The sequence below is a fragment of the Octopus sinensis genome, linkage group LG7 (assembly GCF_006345805.1).
Source record: "Octopus sinensis linkage group LG7, ASM634580v1, whole genome shotgun sequence".
Lineage (NCBI taxonomy): Eukaryota > Metazoa > Mollusca > Cephalopoda > Octopoda > Octopodidae > Octopus > Octopus sinensis.
In genome coordinates, this window is record NC_043003.1 from 71308765 (window position 1) to 71324994 (window position 16230).

Below are 16230 nucleotides of genomic sequence, written 5' to 3' on the forward strand. Positions count from 1 at the left end.
GCACTATCAACAACGATTGACTAATAATATTGGTATGAAAAAGTACGCCTTACATTTCAGCTATCCCCCAAACACTAAGTAGTGATCTATATGCTTATTTATCTCTGTGTATGTGTGTGAGTGTGTATGTGTGTATGTACAGGCAACCAGTCTGTCATCGTATCAACTCAAATGCGTTGGACAGGAAATGTTGTGCGTATGTAAGATAATAGGATTCTAAAGCAACTGTTCTACGGTGAAATGTGTACTGGAAAGCATCCTCGGTACAGTATCTGCATAAAAGGCAATTTGAAAATACTGATATCAGCGTAAAGTACTAGGAAGAACTAGCTTTGGAAAGAGTTGAGCAGAAGAATCGTATAAGGGAATAATGACCTTCGATAATCTGGACGATGCAGGTAATACAATGGATATATATATATATATATATATATATATATATATATATATATATATATATATATAAGTATCAATCTTAAAATAATTATTGAGGTTGGTTTAATCGATTAAAACTTTGATGTTGTGCACTAGAACTGTCACGTTCCTAGGACTCAAATATGTAGTTGGATTACAGCCATTCTGGAGTACTACATTCGAACGGGTACTCAATAATTCCGACCCCAATACTTATTTCAGACTGGTATTGATTTTATTCAGTACTACTTGTCAAAATAAAAGGCCACAGCATATATAATTTTCTATATCGATATAAATATAGACTCGGACTCATATACACATAAACACACAAACATACACGTACAAACACACACACACACTCACACATAGTGGCAATAGAATACACTTGTTATGCAATGGGATCGAACATGAACCACGAGGTGGTGAAGTGAACGGCTTCCCCCACGAAAACATGCTTCTGTCTATTCTATGTATATATTAAAAATCTTGTTTTGAGTATTAGTATTTTAGCGACAACAGCGCCTTCTTCTTTCGGCAACCAAGTTCAAAAATTTACCACACATATACGAACACACACACACACATATATACATTCAAAATAACAAAGAACATCCCAGCCTCTCTCAAAACATTCTCTTCTCAAAACTCAAGAAAGCAAATTTAACTCCAGATTTTTTGGCAACTAACATATACAGGATGTCTCAGAAAGATTTACCCATGTTTAAAACTCTTCCTAAAGACTATCACTTTGGGTAATATTATCTACATTTCACATAAAGATCTTGCATATGTCTTTTGTTCATGTGTCTATTGTTTCGTTCGTCTATAACAGGTTTGTAAACAAACGTGGCATCGAAAGCAAAACGTGACCAGATGGCCACTTTGAAAATAGTTGGCGTGAGCAACGAGGACGACAAAATAGTTGAATGTGTGCCATAAAATAGTGCTCAATATCTGGAAACGATATATGGAGTCTGCTACAACCTCTAACAAGCCAATTCCTGGTAGGAAACGATCGATTCATACCAAACAAACTGCTGAAGCTGTGAAGAAGCGAATGAACCGAAATCCTTCCAAGAGTGCGAGAAAAACTGCAAAAGCTCTTGATATTTCAAAACCGTTGATGCACAGGATTTTTAAAGAGGATTTAAAGCTAACTGCATACAACAAACAATCTCGGCAGTTAATTTCTGCAGCTTCCAAGAAGAAAGGGCTCGACAGGGGTAAAACCATGTTAGATGAGATGAGGCGCACCGCTAACAAAGTGTTGATCTAGTCCGACGAGAAGATCTTCACCGTGGGGGCAGTTGCCAACAAGGATAATGACAAGCTTTATGAACGTAATGAAGATTTGCCTGAAGGTAGCAGGAGTCATTAAACGTCGTCAGAAAACAATTTTACTCATGGTGTGGGCCGCAGTTGCATCTGATGGGTCCAGGTCTTGCGTGATTTTCAGCGATGCTGGTGTCAAGGACAACAGTAAAGTTTATGCAGAAATGTTGGATGAGAAAGTGTTACCCTAGGTCACAGAAACCTTTGGTGGCCGTTACATCGTCATTCAAGATAGGACTCTGGCCCACACATCCAGTTTGACATAGAGGTGATGCAAAGAACATTTCAGCGGTTTGGGGGACAAGACGATATGGCCTCCCTCAAGTTCAGACATCAATCCCGTGGACTTTGCTACCTGGTCCATCTTAGAGAGAAATGTTTCAGCTCGCTCCTCTTCAAATGTGTTAGATCTGAAGAAAGCCCTTGTCTTCATGGGTATATATATAATATGAGGGAATATCATTCCAAACTTACAGGGAAAAATTCAATTTAGAAATACTAAATCAAATTTCACAAAATAAAATATTTATATAAATTTTTAAAATACCACATTTTATCAATATATATGTATGTATGTTTATGAAAAAATTGCATTTATGTATTATCTATGTATAATAATTCCATACATGTATGTATAAGTGTGTGTATATGTGTGTGATTGTGTGTGTGTGCACGCTCTAATGCCTAACACTGAGACTTATCCTGATTTAATAGATTCACTAATAACAACAATCATGATTCTTAGTCTATTTGAGTTAATATAGCAAAGTTGTGTATCTTTTCACTATTAAATTCATTCTTAATACATTTATTACAGGGACCAGCTCACATATAATGAACAGTATTTCCTTACATAATTTTACCGTCTGGTTTTTGTGCGTTCAAAATGTTTTACAATTTTGCTTTTTCATACGTTTTCTTTGATCATTCATGGTTAAATATAAGCGTAATTATTATACTTTTAAATCCTCGAAGGATGATTTCTTTTGTTTTTTTACTGCGATATACATATATGTCTGCGCGCGCTCGTGAATGTGAATAAGTGTTATATTCGAGTATGTATTATATTTGTATATCATGACATACACAATTAACAATTCAAATTGTTTACTTTCAGGTATAAAAACAAATTCATGTGTGTGTACTGTTTATTTTTCTATTTTCATAGATATAGAACATTCTTTTGCGTTGGGTTTTTTTTTAACATATTCAGGTGAAATCTGTTACTGCAATAATTTCTGAAATAATATTCATTTGAAAATATATTGAATTATAATTGTGTTTCTGTGCCTTGTCAAAAGAAAACAATATGCATAATATCATAGTACACTGCATATGCTATACACATAATCATACTTTGTCAATAAAAGGTATAAAGACTCCTGAATCACTCCGCGAAGAATTGAAACATGCTATGAAAGAAGCAGATGAACCAGCATTGGCACGGGCTATCAAAGACGCTACAGCTGCTGGTTTTCCAGAACTGGCATCTGATGTACAAAAAGCTCGTGATAAATTGGACCAAATGAGAGGCGGACGTGGAGGTAAGATTCTCAGAAATATTACTGAGGTAAAAACACTTGAACATCCTACTATGCTAGCACCTATGCAATCCCCCGTTTTGTTAGATTTCTTCTCGCCCTTAATTTTGCGATGTAGAAACAGTCATTGGAAATACTATGGGCACAAGAAAGGCTACCACATACATCACATATTTGTTGACTTCATTGAGTGAAATCATTTCCCAGTTCATTGGGTCCAGCCCAGAATTAATCGGTTATTACACTACCTATCTCCTTCACTTCCCCTCTCTCTCTATCTTACTCTCTCTCTCTCTCTCTCTCTCTCTCTCTCTTTCTCTCTCTCTTGTGAAGAACAATACTCTTTCTTCTCTGTCAGCACGTTTTATCCCTCGTCATTTCACTTCTCTTACACCTCTGAGATCACTGTCTTATTGACCATTCCATTCTCACACTCTCTGCTTCAAACCTACTTCGACTTTCCCTTCATCCACAAACCATGTATTCCTCTGTCTTCGCTGGCTGAGTAACTGCTATCATTATTCAGCTGCAATACATGTCAGGTCTATTTATTCGACGTGCTTATCCACTCACATTTAGTCAAGCATCCTCTTCCCGTACTTGTGCCATCGACTACACTTCAGCTCTTACACACAACGTCCGGAACCCAGCTCACTGCATCCAGGTGCGCTCTCCTCTGCCTAATATTATACTTTCCGTTTTCCCTCCTCTCACCCATTTTTTTCTTTTAAGCAACCCACGTAGCCTCCTCAACCACAGCTTGATACGGGAAAGAAACATCCCATATATATTCCCTGTTCCCGTCTTCGCTGTTATACCCGTTCTTTCCTTACAAACATCGCCAGCCACACCGGACCTTCCGCGTTAAAACTCTTCCCGGTACACTCCCAGTGACCTCATATATGTGCTCAAATTATTACTTTGCAAAAAATGAGGGCTGTGATATTAAAATCTCTCATTTGCGAGGAATCCGTGCGATGAAATAGGTTGAGACATACTAATGCCTGTATTCTAGCGTGACCATAACAAATACCAGGAATTGGTAAAAATAAAAAGAATAAAAGAATATGTATGAATATGTACACGTGCATATATATATATATATATATATATAGTTGAAAAACGATTGGCGATCTATACAAATCAAATTTTTATATATAAAAGATGGAGGTGGAAATAGCACAGAAATAAGTCTAAGATATTTCAGTTTAAGAGGGAATTTAATAAACGTGATATTGAAAGGACATTTAACACAATACACACACACACACACACACACACACACACACACACACACACACACACACACACACACACACACACACACACAAATGGACATAGATGCTTTTTAGCCACTCTCTTGGCAGGAACACAAAGATTTCTTTTAAACAATAGACAACTACACCCCTTCTCTCATTCTCTAACACTTTGAACTCTATACCAAAATAGAAGATAAATTGTTTTTACTTCAAATTTTTATAAATTTTTACTGATATTTGATAAGATAAGATTCATCGAAACCGGTAATATCTTCTTTATATAATTTTTAGAATTTTTATTAACTTCCCTCTTAAATCGAAATATCTTAAACTTATTTTTGTGCTAGTCCCAACTCCATCTTATACATATATATGTATATATATAAAGAATAAACAAGTCAGCAAGATTGTACAAGTTGTATTAAGTTAATGATATATCATGGAGATATAAGTTGACAATTCTAAAACACTTTTGGTTCAAGCTGGTATATCTATCTATCTGTCTGTCTGTCTATCTGTCTGTCTGTCAGTCTGTCTGCCTGCCTGCCTGTTTGCCTGTCTATCTATCTATATATATATACATACATACATACATACATACATACATACATAAATACATACATACATACATACATACATACATACATACATACATACATACATACATACATACATACATAAAGTGGAAATGTGTGTGTTTATATGATGCATTAAACTTCTTTCACAAATAGCAACAAAATCTGCTGAATCTCTGAAAAAAATGCTTCATGATGCTGTTGCTATGAAGAACAAATCAGCGCTTGAACAAGCTATCAAGGAATGTGAAGCTGCAGCTTACCCCGAGTTATCATATGACCTTAGAGAAGCCAGAGATGCGCTTGAAAATATTGGTGGCGGTCGTGGAGGTAAGTAACACAAGCCATAATAGATTTTCACAGTTATAATGACATATATATACGAAAGGATATATAAATATTTTGGGCTTTAGTGGATGGCATAGCATTTCAAAATTCTGGATTCGTTAAAATAAAGTTCAGATTAAGATCTAAGTTCAAGGTTGTTTTCCTTCCTGCAAAATTGGTATCATTGTACCTTTATTATACTATAATCTTTTTGAAAGGCGGCGTATTTTCAGAGAAGGTTGGTAACGAATAACGTAACAGTATTTTTGTTACAAGTTGAATGTCCTACCAGTTCAATTTTGGTTTTTAACCTTCCGTAACTGTGATAAAAGGATTGCGTTATTTCAATTAATATAATAATCTTTATGTGCAATCATCATATATATTTTTTTACTGCCAACAAGGGGCTAAACATAAATGAAACAAACAAGGACAGACAAAGGGATTAAGTCGATTACATCGACCCCAGCGCGAAACTGGTACTTTATTTAGCGACCCCGAAAGGATGAAAGGCAAAGTCGACCTCGGCGGAATTTGAACTCAGAACGTAACGACAGACGAAACACCGCTAAGCATTTCGCCCGGCGCGCTAACGTTTCTGCCAGATCGCCGCCTTTGCAATCATCATATAACAAGCTCCCGGTGACTGATATTACATTTTAGTTTCTGTTCCTAGTTAAAGCTTATATATCTCACATTACTAATGCATTCAGAGAAATAAGATTCACATCAAATATTTGATTTCCTAAGAATATGCATATACTTATCATCCGTTCACATAATCCCACTAACCGCATTTGCAGTAAATCTAGGTCTTATCTGTTACTACGAGAGAAATCAGTTAGAGAATTGAATACTTTAAAAACTGTCAATCAAGTTGTAAGCTTCCTGTAACTCTAGTCTTATTTTTAATCCCTGCATATATCTATGATTACTTTTTTATCCTTTTCAGGTTCCAAGTCTCCAGATATTTTGCGGAACAAACTTAAGTCTGCCATAAGACAAAAGGATCCTATTGCTATTGAAAAAGCTATCAACGAATGTGTTGCTGCTGGGCAGCCAGAACTGACGGGAGATATCCAGCAAGCGAGAGATACTTTAAATAGTATCGGAGGTGCACATAAAGGTAAGTGTTTCTCAATATCATTTTGTCTAAGATAGAGTAGAAGTCAGCCTTGGTCGAGTTGGTAGGATTGCTATTTTTTTTAGGAATCTATTGTAACATTTAGTGGAGAAAAATGTCCATCTGGTTGTGGATCTCTGGCTAGTAAGTCTAACATGTAATTGGTTGTTGTTCACTGGACACTATACAATCCATAATCCGAGGAAAAGACTAAACCCTATATCAGATTGGCTATAAGATGATCTTTGGAATTAAGGTTTGATGATGAATATTGGAGAGGCGTTTTTAAATGTACAAGAGTGGTTAAGTTCAATGTTTGGTAGCTAACAAACAACCCGTCAATTTTATGGTATTTCAGCTGCAGTACTTAGTTTTAGCGATTTCAACAAGTCCATTTGAGATACAACATCCACAGTAGCTTGGTGGTTACAGAATACAAACCACCGATCTGTTGGTTGGTTTTCCACAATATTCTTAACTTGTGTTATGTCATTCGTTTATCATTTCTTATTTACTCTGGAAACCAAGGTTACAAGTTAAGCATCTTTGAAAGATACTCGACATATAAAACTGTAATACGGAGTCGTAGATACTACTTGATCCGGGCCCACCCCAAACAAATGGCATACATGGAGTGTGGATGACAAGTGGCTCTCATAGAGACCCTACAAATCATTAAAAACAGTTCTGGTCGACATTACTCGTTGCCTCTGCCTGGGAAAAATACGTCTGGGAAAAGAGATACATACTAGGCTGATGGGCAGCAAACATTGTTAATAGTTTTCTTGTATTACAGACTAAGTTCTGTAGATCTGCTTTTGTCCTTTCAACTATCCTGCTTAATTTCTAATAATAGATACTGCTCTCAAATATAAGGTCGATATTATGTTATCATCATTCAACATTGAATTTAATATTCTCTTTATTCTCCATTTGTGCTGATATATAATCCCATTTTTTTCATTTCTTTTTCTTATTTGATTCCATCAACCTCTATCACACCCAGGGATTAATACCTTGCACCCTCCTTCATTCGATTATTTTCATTCCTGGCTTTTGTTACACCTTCACTTCAGACCAATTTTCCTCTCCTCAGAATCAATACCGTGCACTTGGGAAACCCAAAATCCACCGAATATCTCCAGAAAATAGTCGGGCACAATTTATTTACTACACTGTCCAACTGTTCCTCATTAATCGTGAACAAATTCAGATCATCTTTATAGAGTAAAAGGTTTAGCTTGTCAATGCTTCTCCCCGGATCATAGGCTGTCTTTACCTATTGTAACATACGAGTGACATGAGAACTATAACGAATAGCATGTGATACACACTGTCTTCCTGAAATAATTCTCGATTTATGCTAACTTTTCCAATGGGCTGCTACTTGGTGTTCCATTGTCTCATACTGCCACAGATTAATGCTTTGATCATAACTGCCACTTTATAGATATCCATGGGGTTTTTTCGTTCTAGCTATGTGGTACCATATCGTAATAATCTATCCAGGTCACTCCCGAATTTGTCAGCCTTTCTTATACAGTTCTTTATTACCATTTTGCTAAGGTGACATAATTATTGTTGAACAAGAGGCCTCAGTGAAAAAATAAAACTTAACGGAACGCAAGTGCGCCAGGCAATGTTTAGTTTCGAATATATAATGTGTTATTCAAATATATCCGGGTTCGTTTGGAAATCTTTTATATATATAGAGAGAGAGATAGATTTAAGGGGCCTTTGAGATAATGTAAGCAATTATTTCAAAATAATAAACTATATTGAAAAGTAACAATGTTAGAATGTTGGAAATAATACAATTCTGTTTTTGTTGTTGTTTTTTTCATTTATGTTCTGAGCTTAAGTCCAAGCGGTATTAATTTTGATTTTAGTCACGCTGAGACTGATAACATAAGCTTTTGTACTTTTCTAATAAATCACTTAAATATTTTTGTTTTGTTTGTAGCTCCAAAATCTCCATCTCTCTTGCGTGATCAACTAGACCATGCCGCTAAACTGAAAGATATTGTTGGTCTTGAACGTGCTATTGCTGAAGCTGAAGCAGCCAAGTCTCCAGAATTAAGCAATAAAATAAAACAAGCCAGAGACCTTCTCGATTCTTTGGATGGTGGTGGCAGATGTAAGTAATTTAAGTTATTTCTATTACCTTCGTCGCCAGTTTTATAATTATACAAACCTATATAAACACACAGATATACACGCTTGCCTACACCCGCACAGACACACGCATATATATGTATGATTATATGAAAATTACTTCCATATAATCAATATTTATATTTTATGTGATTCTCCCAGTTCCTGAAACAAAGAAGTAACACAGAAAATACCTCCTCCTCCGTTACAAACTCCTCATTGTGGTTAATGAAGAGAAATTAATATTTTGAATAACAGCAAAAGTAGCCGGATATATTGCATTTTCTTGTTAATCACTGCATTTTAGCAGATTAAATTTAACTTTGGTTTCTTTTAGTTTTTATGAAATTTATCAATTTGCTTTCATCGACCTGTATTCTGCATTCCTAGTGGAAAGATACGAATATACCAAAAGCTTGAATAAAAAATCATTCTTTTGATTTTTATTCACATCACAAAATGATACCGTAAAGTTTTGTAGAAACATATTTCCATTTTAAAGTCCATTAATATATATGCAGGGGAAGCGCATGTTGCTGAAGCAATACCGGACAATTAGCCAAAAAGTTGGCGAGGGCATATCATGCCACTTGAATTTCTATGCCCCAAATTTGAAAATCTATACCTTGTTTGGTCAATAATCCTAGTTCTGTGTAGTTCATATAACTCCATATAATACTACTACATATATTTATCTGCCAACTGCATAACGTTACGGATACTAAACATAAGTATCAGTCTAGGTTGGCTGCAGAAGTCTGTGAATGAAAACAATAATGATTATGATTTCTAACATACTCACAAGCACACAAATTTTCGGAAAAGCAACAGATGCTTAAACTGACCTATGAAGGATGCAAGATAAAGCTGACCGTGAGAGCATGTAGACTCAGAATAATGAGGGAAAAGCTAAATACTCTGAGAAATTGATCTAACATGCTACATTCTTCCCGCTAATGCCTTCACGAATAAATCTATTAAACTCGACATGCGAAATTCCATTTAGAAATGACAATATCAATCAACAACTGTCTATTTATTTATATGTAAGCCTGTATATGTTTATTTATATATGTTTCTCCAGTTTCTTATTTCACTTTATTTCATTGAACATTTTTAGCAAGAAGCTTGTCACCCGAGCAGGTTGGTACTTTCCTTGACCAAATAAACGCATCAATAATTCATAAGGACAAACCTAAGTTGGAGAAAGCAATTGCTGCAGCTGAACCTTATAGACATCCTGAGCTGGAACCTCAAATTCAGAAAGCCAGACCATTGTTGGATGCTTTAGATATTAAAGAGAGTAAGAAAATTTCAATTTCAAATAAATTTAAACGTTTTTTATTTGTTATGATCTTTATCATCACGCTAATTAACCAGGGCAACAGTTACTCTAGACTCTTGATTCGTTATTATTAACGATTGTTCCACATTTCTTTTATCAACAATTGTTCCACATTTCTTCATGATAGACAATTAAACGAAAACATAAACTAAATTCTGTAAATTAAGTAAATTCTGTCGCAGGTTATAGGCTTAGTTAAGCTATGTAATACTTTTTGTATATGAATTGACTAGGAATCTAAGTATCTATATAATCATGATCCATCTTGTCTTCGATTTCCTTGAGAGTTAGTCACATTTACAATGAGACTGCAATCTCAAAGATGCAAACCTATTCACAAACGGAATTACATCTGATGTAATGTTGAAATACGGTTAAGTACTTATATATAACTCTCCAACAGACATATCGTATATTGGTTTCAAATTTTGACACAAGGCCAGCTATTTGGGGGGAGTGGGTAAGTCGATTACTTCGACCCCAGTATTCATCCGGTACTTATTTTATTGACCCCAGAAAGATGAAAGGTAAAGTTGACCACAGCGACATTTGAACTCAGAACGTTAAGCCGGACAAAATGTCGCTAAGCATTTTTCCCAGTGTGCTAACGATTCTGCCAGCTAGCTGCCCTAGAAATATCAAATATTAAAAACAATACACTGTGTGACTTTGTGTGTGTGTGTGTGTGTGTGTGTGTGTTGTGGATTGTCGGAAAAAAGAGTACTTAATACCATGGCAAATATTAATAATATTTTATTTTGGTCGAGTCAGTCTCTTGCTTCTCTAAGTTTCACCTGTAGGTGCACAAGATCTTCAGGCAAGTTGTTACTGGAAACAGGCCATACATACATACATAACAGACACATATACACACATGTTTGTGCATATTTATATTTATACACAGCAACAGATACACATGGATTGTATTATATATTCATTTTTCTTTCCCTCGCACAGAACTCGAAAGTGCTTTCTTGACTGACAACCAGGAAGATATTCGACGATGCGTTATAGAGATTGAACAAAAAAATCTCACCGATTATTTGTCTATTGAAGTGAATGAGGCTCGAAGCAGGATCCGCGGTTATGCAGCCCCTGATCCCAGTGCCTTTCTTAATCGTGACGATGTCAGCATTGACTCAAGAACTAGTTCTAGAATGGGCTGGTACATGCGTTCTGCTGGTTTCTCTCATGATCTTCTCATTAGTGCATTGGTGGTCCTTGGCGAATATGAAAGACATTCTGAGGTATGTAATAAGCTATTTTACGATTGATAATTATAACTGCGTGAGTTACGAGATATTTGCATTCTCTCACAAGTAATTGATTTAACATGCATCGGGTTTTAAAATATTGCTAATTTTAACTGTCAATTCCAAAACTTTAGACTTGCTAGTAAAATATTCATAATTATTACAGAGGAACTTGCATGAGATCTAGTAGATAAAGTGATGAATTCTAGGCCGTAGGTATACTTGATCGAATTTCGTTAGACAATGTTCTGAATCCATAATCTATAGCGAAGTCGTCCTACCTGTAATACCTACCATATAGTGGTAGGATTTATAACTGTAAGTAGTGCGATTTTATTAAAATGAATGTATAATACTTTGATCAAACCCTCTACTTCCCAAAGCAACTTGAAACAAATGGATATTAAGATGATCTCCAACAGTGTAAATAGGCAAAATCAAAAATATAAGTACTGTACTTGCAAATTTACTGGACCATAAACATTTAAATTTCTTTGTGCTGAAATTAAATATCATTAGTAATAGGGTATCTTAATTCCCTCTGTTTCTATTGTAACCAAAAATATTTCAGCTTGTTATTAAGGTATATAAAGGCACATATACGTTTATGGATATTTATACAGTTTGCAAATACTGATGTTATAACTGGTTATAAAATTAGATTTTTGACATATTTTGTGCTTCTCAGCTTTGCTACAGGCCGCCATCCGCCTTGTTTTATTGAAATAGGTTATCAATAGAAATAAATAACTCAGCTCAAGATCCTCTCAACTACGTTTACTTTACAGCTTTCTACGTTGCTTGTACCAAACCCAATAGATGAATTAAATTCGGCATGCAAAGTTAACGAAATTCTCTTTAATCTGGCAAAGAATATACATATATAAATATAAGAAAAGCAAAACAAGCAATCACTCTGTTTTAATTCTGAAAATCGTCAAGAAGCTAGTCTCTATATTAAAGTAAAATTTAACGTTACTAATGACAATTACTAAACCATCAATATATGTTAAAGCCTTTGGATTAAAACCAACGTTAAAATAAAATTAAGCATCATTACTTAATATATTGTCTTGATCACGTTATTCCACAACTAACTGTTTTCTTTTCTTTATATTCACAGTCACAGGCATGGAGAAATTACCAGCATTTCTTTGACATTTCAAATTCAGACGGCTCCAGTCGTCGTGTGCTTGGTTTTGACATTGATCAAATTTACCAAAACCTGTCTGCCAGAGCTGATGAAATACTCACCCGTAACACAACTGACGAAGTTCAGTTGATGAACAGAAGCGGACAAATGTCTTATTCTTGGGTAAATAATAATTTATGTTTACATGACATCTTCAAAAATATTTCATCTGTACGTGAAAAATGCTTCATAGTTATTAGCGACAAAGGCAGTATTGATACCAAGAGATAATATTTGTCCCCACTTAAGTGGATGGTGTGTTGGAACTGTAGTAGTTAGCATGAAGGAAACTCTCATATTTGCTTTAGGTGCATATAAACACTCTTGTTTACATCGCTAGTGGGAGACAAATATCTGCCGAGACTAACAGATGAGTGAATTTTGTAGCTTGTGAAACAGTTTTCGGATTTGTTTAGGTGACTGGTTTAAGCGAGTTCTTCATTTTACGACTCTAAAAACGACGGGAAATTTAGGAATATTAAAACAATCCTAATTATCACTCCTCTGAAAATATAAGGCCTTTATAGTCAATTAAAATAATCCAGTTTTGAGAGCAAACTACGGCGATCCGATAATTGCAAGTAGACAATGCTAAAGCTAACAGTAGATCTAAAAGGCACTGATTTCATGATCCTCCATTGGTTCCTGAATGTTTGCTAAAGAAAATATATAACATTTATTTGCCTGAAAATTTTGATCAACCAAAATTCAAACAAGAGAAACTTTTGAATTCAAAATATGCGTGTAAATTTATTGACTCTCCATGGCAGAGACCTGTAGTTCTTCATGTCAATCTTAGCTATACGCGGTTACCCACTGTAAATTTGATGAGCGTTGTTTTGTATAAAAATGTTAAATTAATCGAAAGAAAAAAGTTAGGATCTGAATCACTTTTCTGCATCAGTTAGCATCGCTTTTTTATGTGTGAGCTTACACCCAGCTAGATCTGATTTTCCGTTGAACTTAGTATCTTTTTGGTTTGCAAAATAGTTACCGGTAATTACATTCGAGTCGAGTCAATCAATTATACACCTTCCCCTACAGACATTGGCTTCCAGTGGAAATAATGATATTTAAATTAAGCCTTTTGTTGACTTCGGCCTTATGTAAAGAGGTAAAATACTACAAAGTATTTTCTCTGTTACTCAACTACTTCTATCATCTGCTGCATTCTTGTGTCTGAATAAAGATTTGTAACAAAGGAACGAGGTTACGCATTTTTGGAAGAAAGGTTTATTTCGGTTATAATGAAATCTGTATCTGACTGGTATAGCTTTAAATATTTTATCGACCCATAATGAAAGACTTATTCAATCTCGGTAAAAATTTCTGTGATTAAGTACTGCAAAATACATCGTTCTATTGAATCTACCACTCATAACTAAATAGTATATCACATTTTTATATAGTCATAACTAAATATTATATCACATTTTTATATAGTCATAACTAAATAGTATATCACATTTTTATATACTGTCATAACTAAATAGTATATCACATTTTTATATTGAAGTTTATTTGATTTTCTTTTATTTTATTTTGTTTTCATTTTCTTTATGTGTTTATTTTGTTTTAATTTTCTTTTATGTTTGTTTATTTTTTTTCATTTTCTTTATGTGTATTTTATTTTCATTTTCCTTCCATCTTCAGAGTCGTTCTTTGAACGAACAAATGAGAGCATATTTCCATAACCTCAACGGTACTACGGGCGGTGGAGAAAGCAGTTTCGGAGAAACTCACAGTATGTCGCAAATGTCGGGCACAAGCAGGACAGAATATCAAGCTTTTACCGCAAGTCGAGAATCGTCTCAAGGAAGTGATAACACTAATGCCCATCGACCAGCAACTGAGAGGCATTCGACTACTTCTTCAGTTCGATCTGTTAACCGATCCGGTCCGGCTACTTTCTTTTCACAAAGAAAATACTAAACAAATTACGGCACTGATTCAACTGGAAAAATGATACCTTTTTGTTGTTCCTTTAATTTTGGTTTTCTATATTCACAATGATAGCAAGTACAAGGAATATATATTATTTGAACTAATATAACTTTTATATCCTCTTTTTAACCTTTTGCATATGTAAAGGTATAACTTTTTACTAAGCATTTAACCGCATTCCTTAAAATATATTCAGATCTACCATATCAGTTCATATATAAAGAGAAAGAAGCGAAACCCTACTTTCTCATATATTCTATAGAGAAGATAAGTTTTTTATAAATTTGTTTTAGTAATAGATAATATTTCGATTGTTGAAAATAAATATTAAAATTTCAGATCGTTTGGTTTAGAATTTTTGCAGTTTTCGCACTTCAAATAGTTAAAGTTTCGTAATATTCTATATATTTCATATGTAAATGGCTTGTACCTAATATGACAGCAGTTACGCAAAGAAGCAGACTAACACAATTTAAAACAATATTATACATTTCTCTTATTTTTACAAACTTACTTTTGTGATAAAAATGATTGTGGATACTGTTTCAATATTACAAATTATTTGAAAGAAGGAAAACACTTGAACTGAAATTATTTGATGGTTATTGAACAGATATGGTAGATTTTTATATTAATCATAATTATTATAATAAATGATTTAAATTACGATAATTATATACCGAATATACTATTTCAAACCTTCAACATTTATATTTGTTTTCCATTTTATTTGCTCAATTTATAAAAGTGCCTTCTCTGAATAAAGTTAAACCTGTATTGTTTTAAAAAAACGACTTCTAGTTATCAATTCGCAATGTTTAAGACAAACAGTATAAGAAAAGAGCAACAAACTTACCGGTGGAACTCACACTACGCATTTAGCGAATATCATCCACTTACTGACTGGCAAACGATATATAAATGGTATGTGTGTGTGTGTGTGTGTACACAGAGAGAGATAAAGTGTGTGTTAGATAGATATACACAGATATATACAGCGGCCGGCACAGTTCCGCTAATCCGCTAACTGCTAATTAGCGAAACTAACTTTTCATTTAGTGGTCAGGCACGCTGTTGGATTACTACATGTACACGTGACAAGGCGTGATTGGTCGACGCAACAGCAGCTAGCTGAGCAGCATTGTGTAATTCTGCAGTTTTGAGTTGTGTTCACTTACGACGTTGTCACATTAGAGTGTCTTATAGTATCAGCAACAGCAGTGAACATTATCAGCTTATCAAATTATCGCTTATAGTTATGGAAGGTGAAGACGTTTTTGTTCGGCTTGAGGATGAAGGGTTTGTTGAGGAGAGTGCATTGACTGTGGGTGAGTCAGCGGTCGCTCAGGTTGAGAGCCAGGAGCCTCAGAACCCGTGGCTCTCACCTGGAGGTCTACTTTGTCCTTACGTCAAGGGATAAGAGGAACGGCAAAATCTTGTACTTCTGGTGCGTCATGTGCCAGCCCAAAGAGACCACCATCAAGGGACAAGTGGCGAGTCTCTGCAACTTGAGGTTGCATGTCAAGGGAAAACACTCAAAGCATGCCATCCAATTTGAGGAGAGGAAACATAGGCAATCTTCTGGTAGCAGTGCCAGTAGCCAATCGTTGCAGCCATGTGCAAAGAAAGCACGCCAGCCCAGCATTGGCGAGGTGTTTGCCCAAACTGCTGGCACTTGCGTCCGTCAGTCTACGGTGGACAGAAGGAATGTAGACCTGTTTATCGACAACATGTAGTGGAATCCTCCACCCACTTTGTCGGCCTGATC

At 35.1% G+C, this 16230-nt stretch overlaps 1 protein-coding gene across 1 annotated transcript in view; it reads left to right on the plus strand.

The window, feature by feature from the left end:
* Positions 1–15256, plus strand: part of LOC115214248 — a 255736-nt gene extending 240480 nt beyond the window's left edge. Inside the window, exons 95-102 of the mRNA XM_036504830.1 lie at positions 3120–3293; positions 5281–5454; positions 6404–6577; positions 8538–8711; positions 9849–10031; positions 11031–11320; positions 12450–12641; positions 14172–15256. Of these exons, the coding sequence (XP_036360723.1) occupies positions 3120–3293; positions 5281–5454; positions 6404–6577; positions 8538–8711; positions 9849–10031; positions 11031–11320; positions 12450–12641; positions 14172–14450 (1640 nt within the window). The 3' untranslated portion in view covers positions 14451–15256. The remainder of the gene's footprint in view (positions 1–3119; positions 3294–5280; positions 5455–6403; positions 6578–8537; positions 8712–9848; positions 10032–11030; positions 11321–12449; positions 12642–14171) is intronic.
* The last annotated feature ends 974 nt before the right edge of the window (positions 15257–16230 follow it).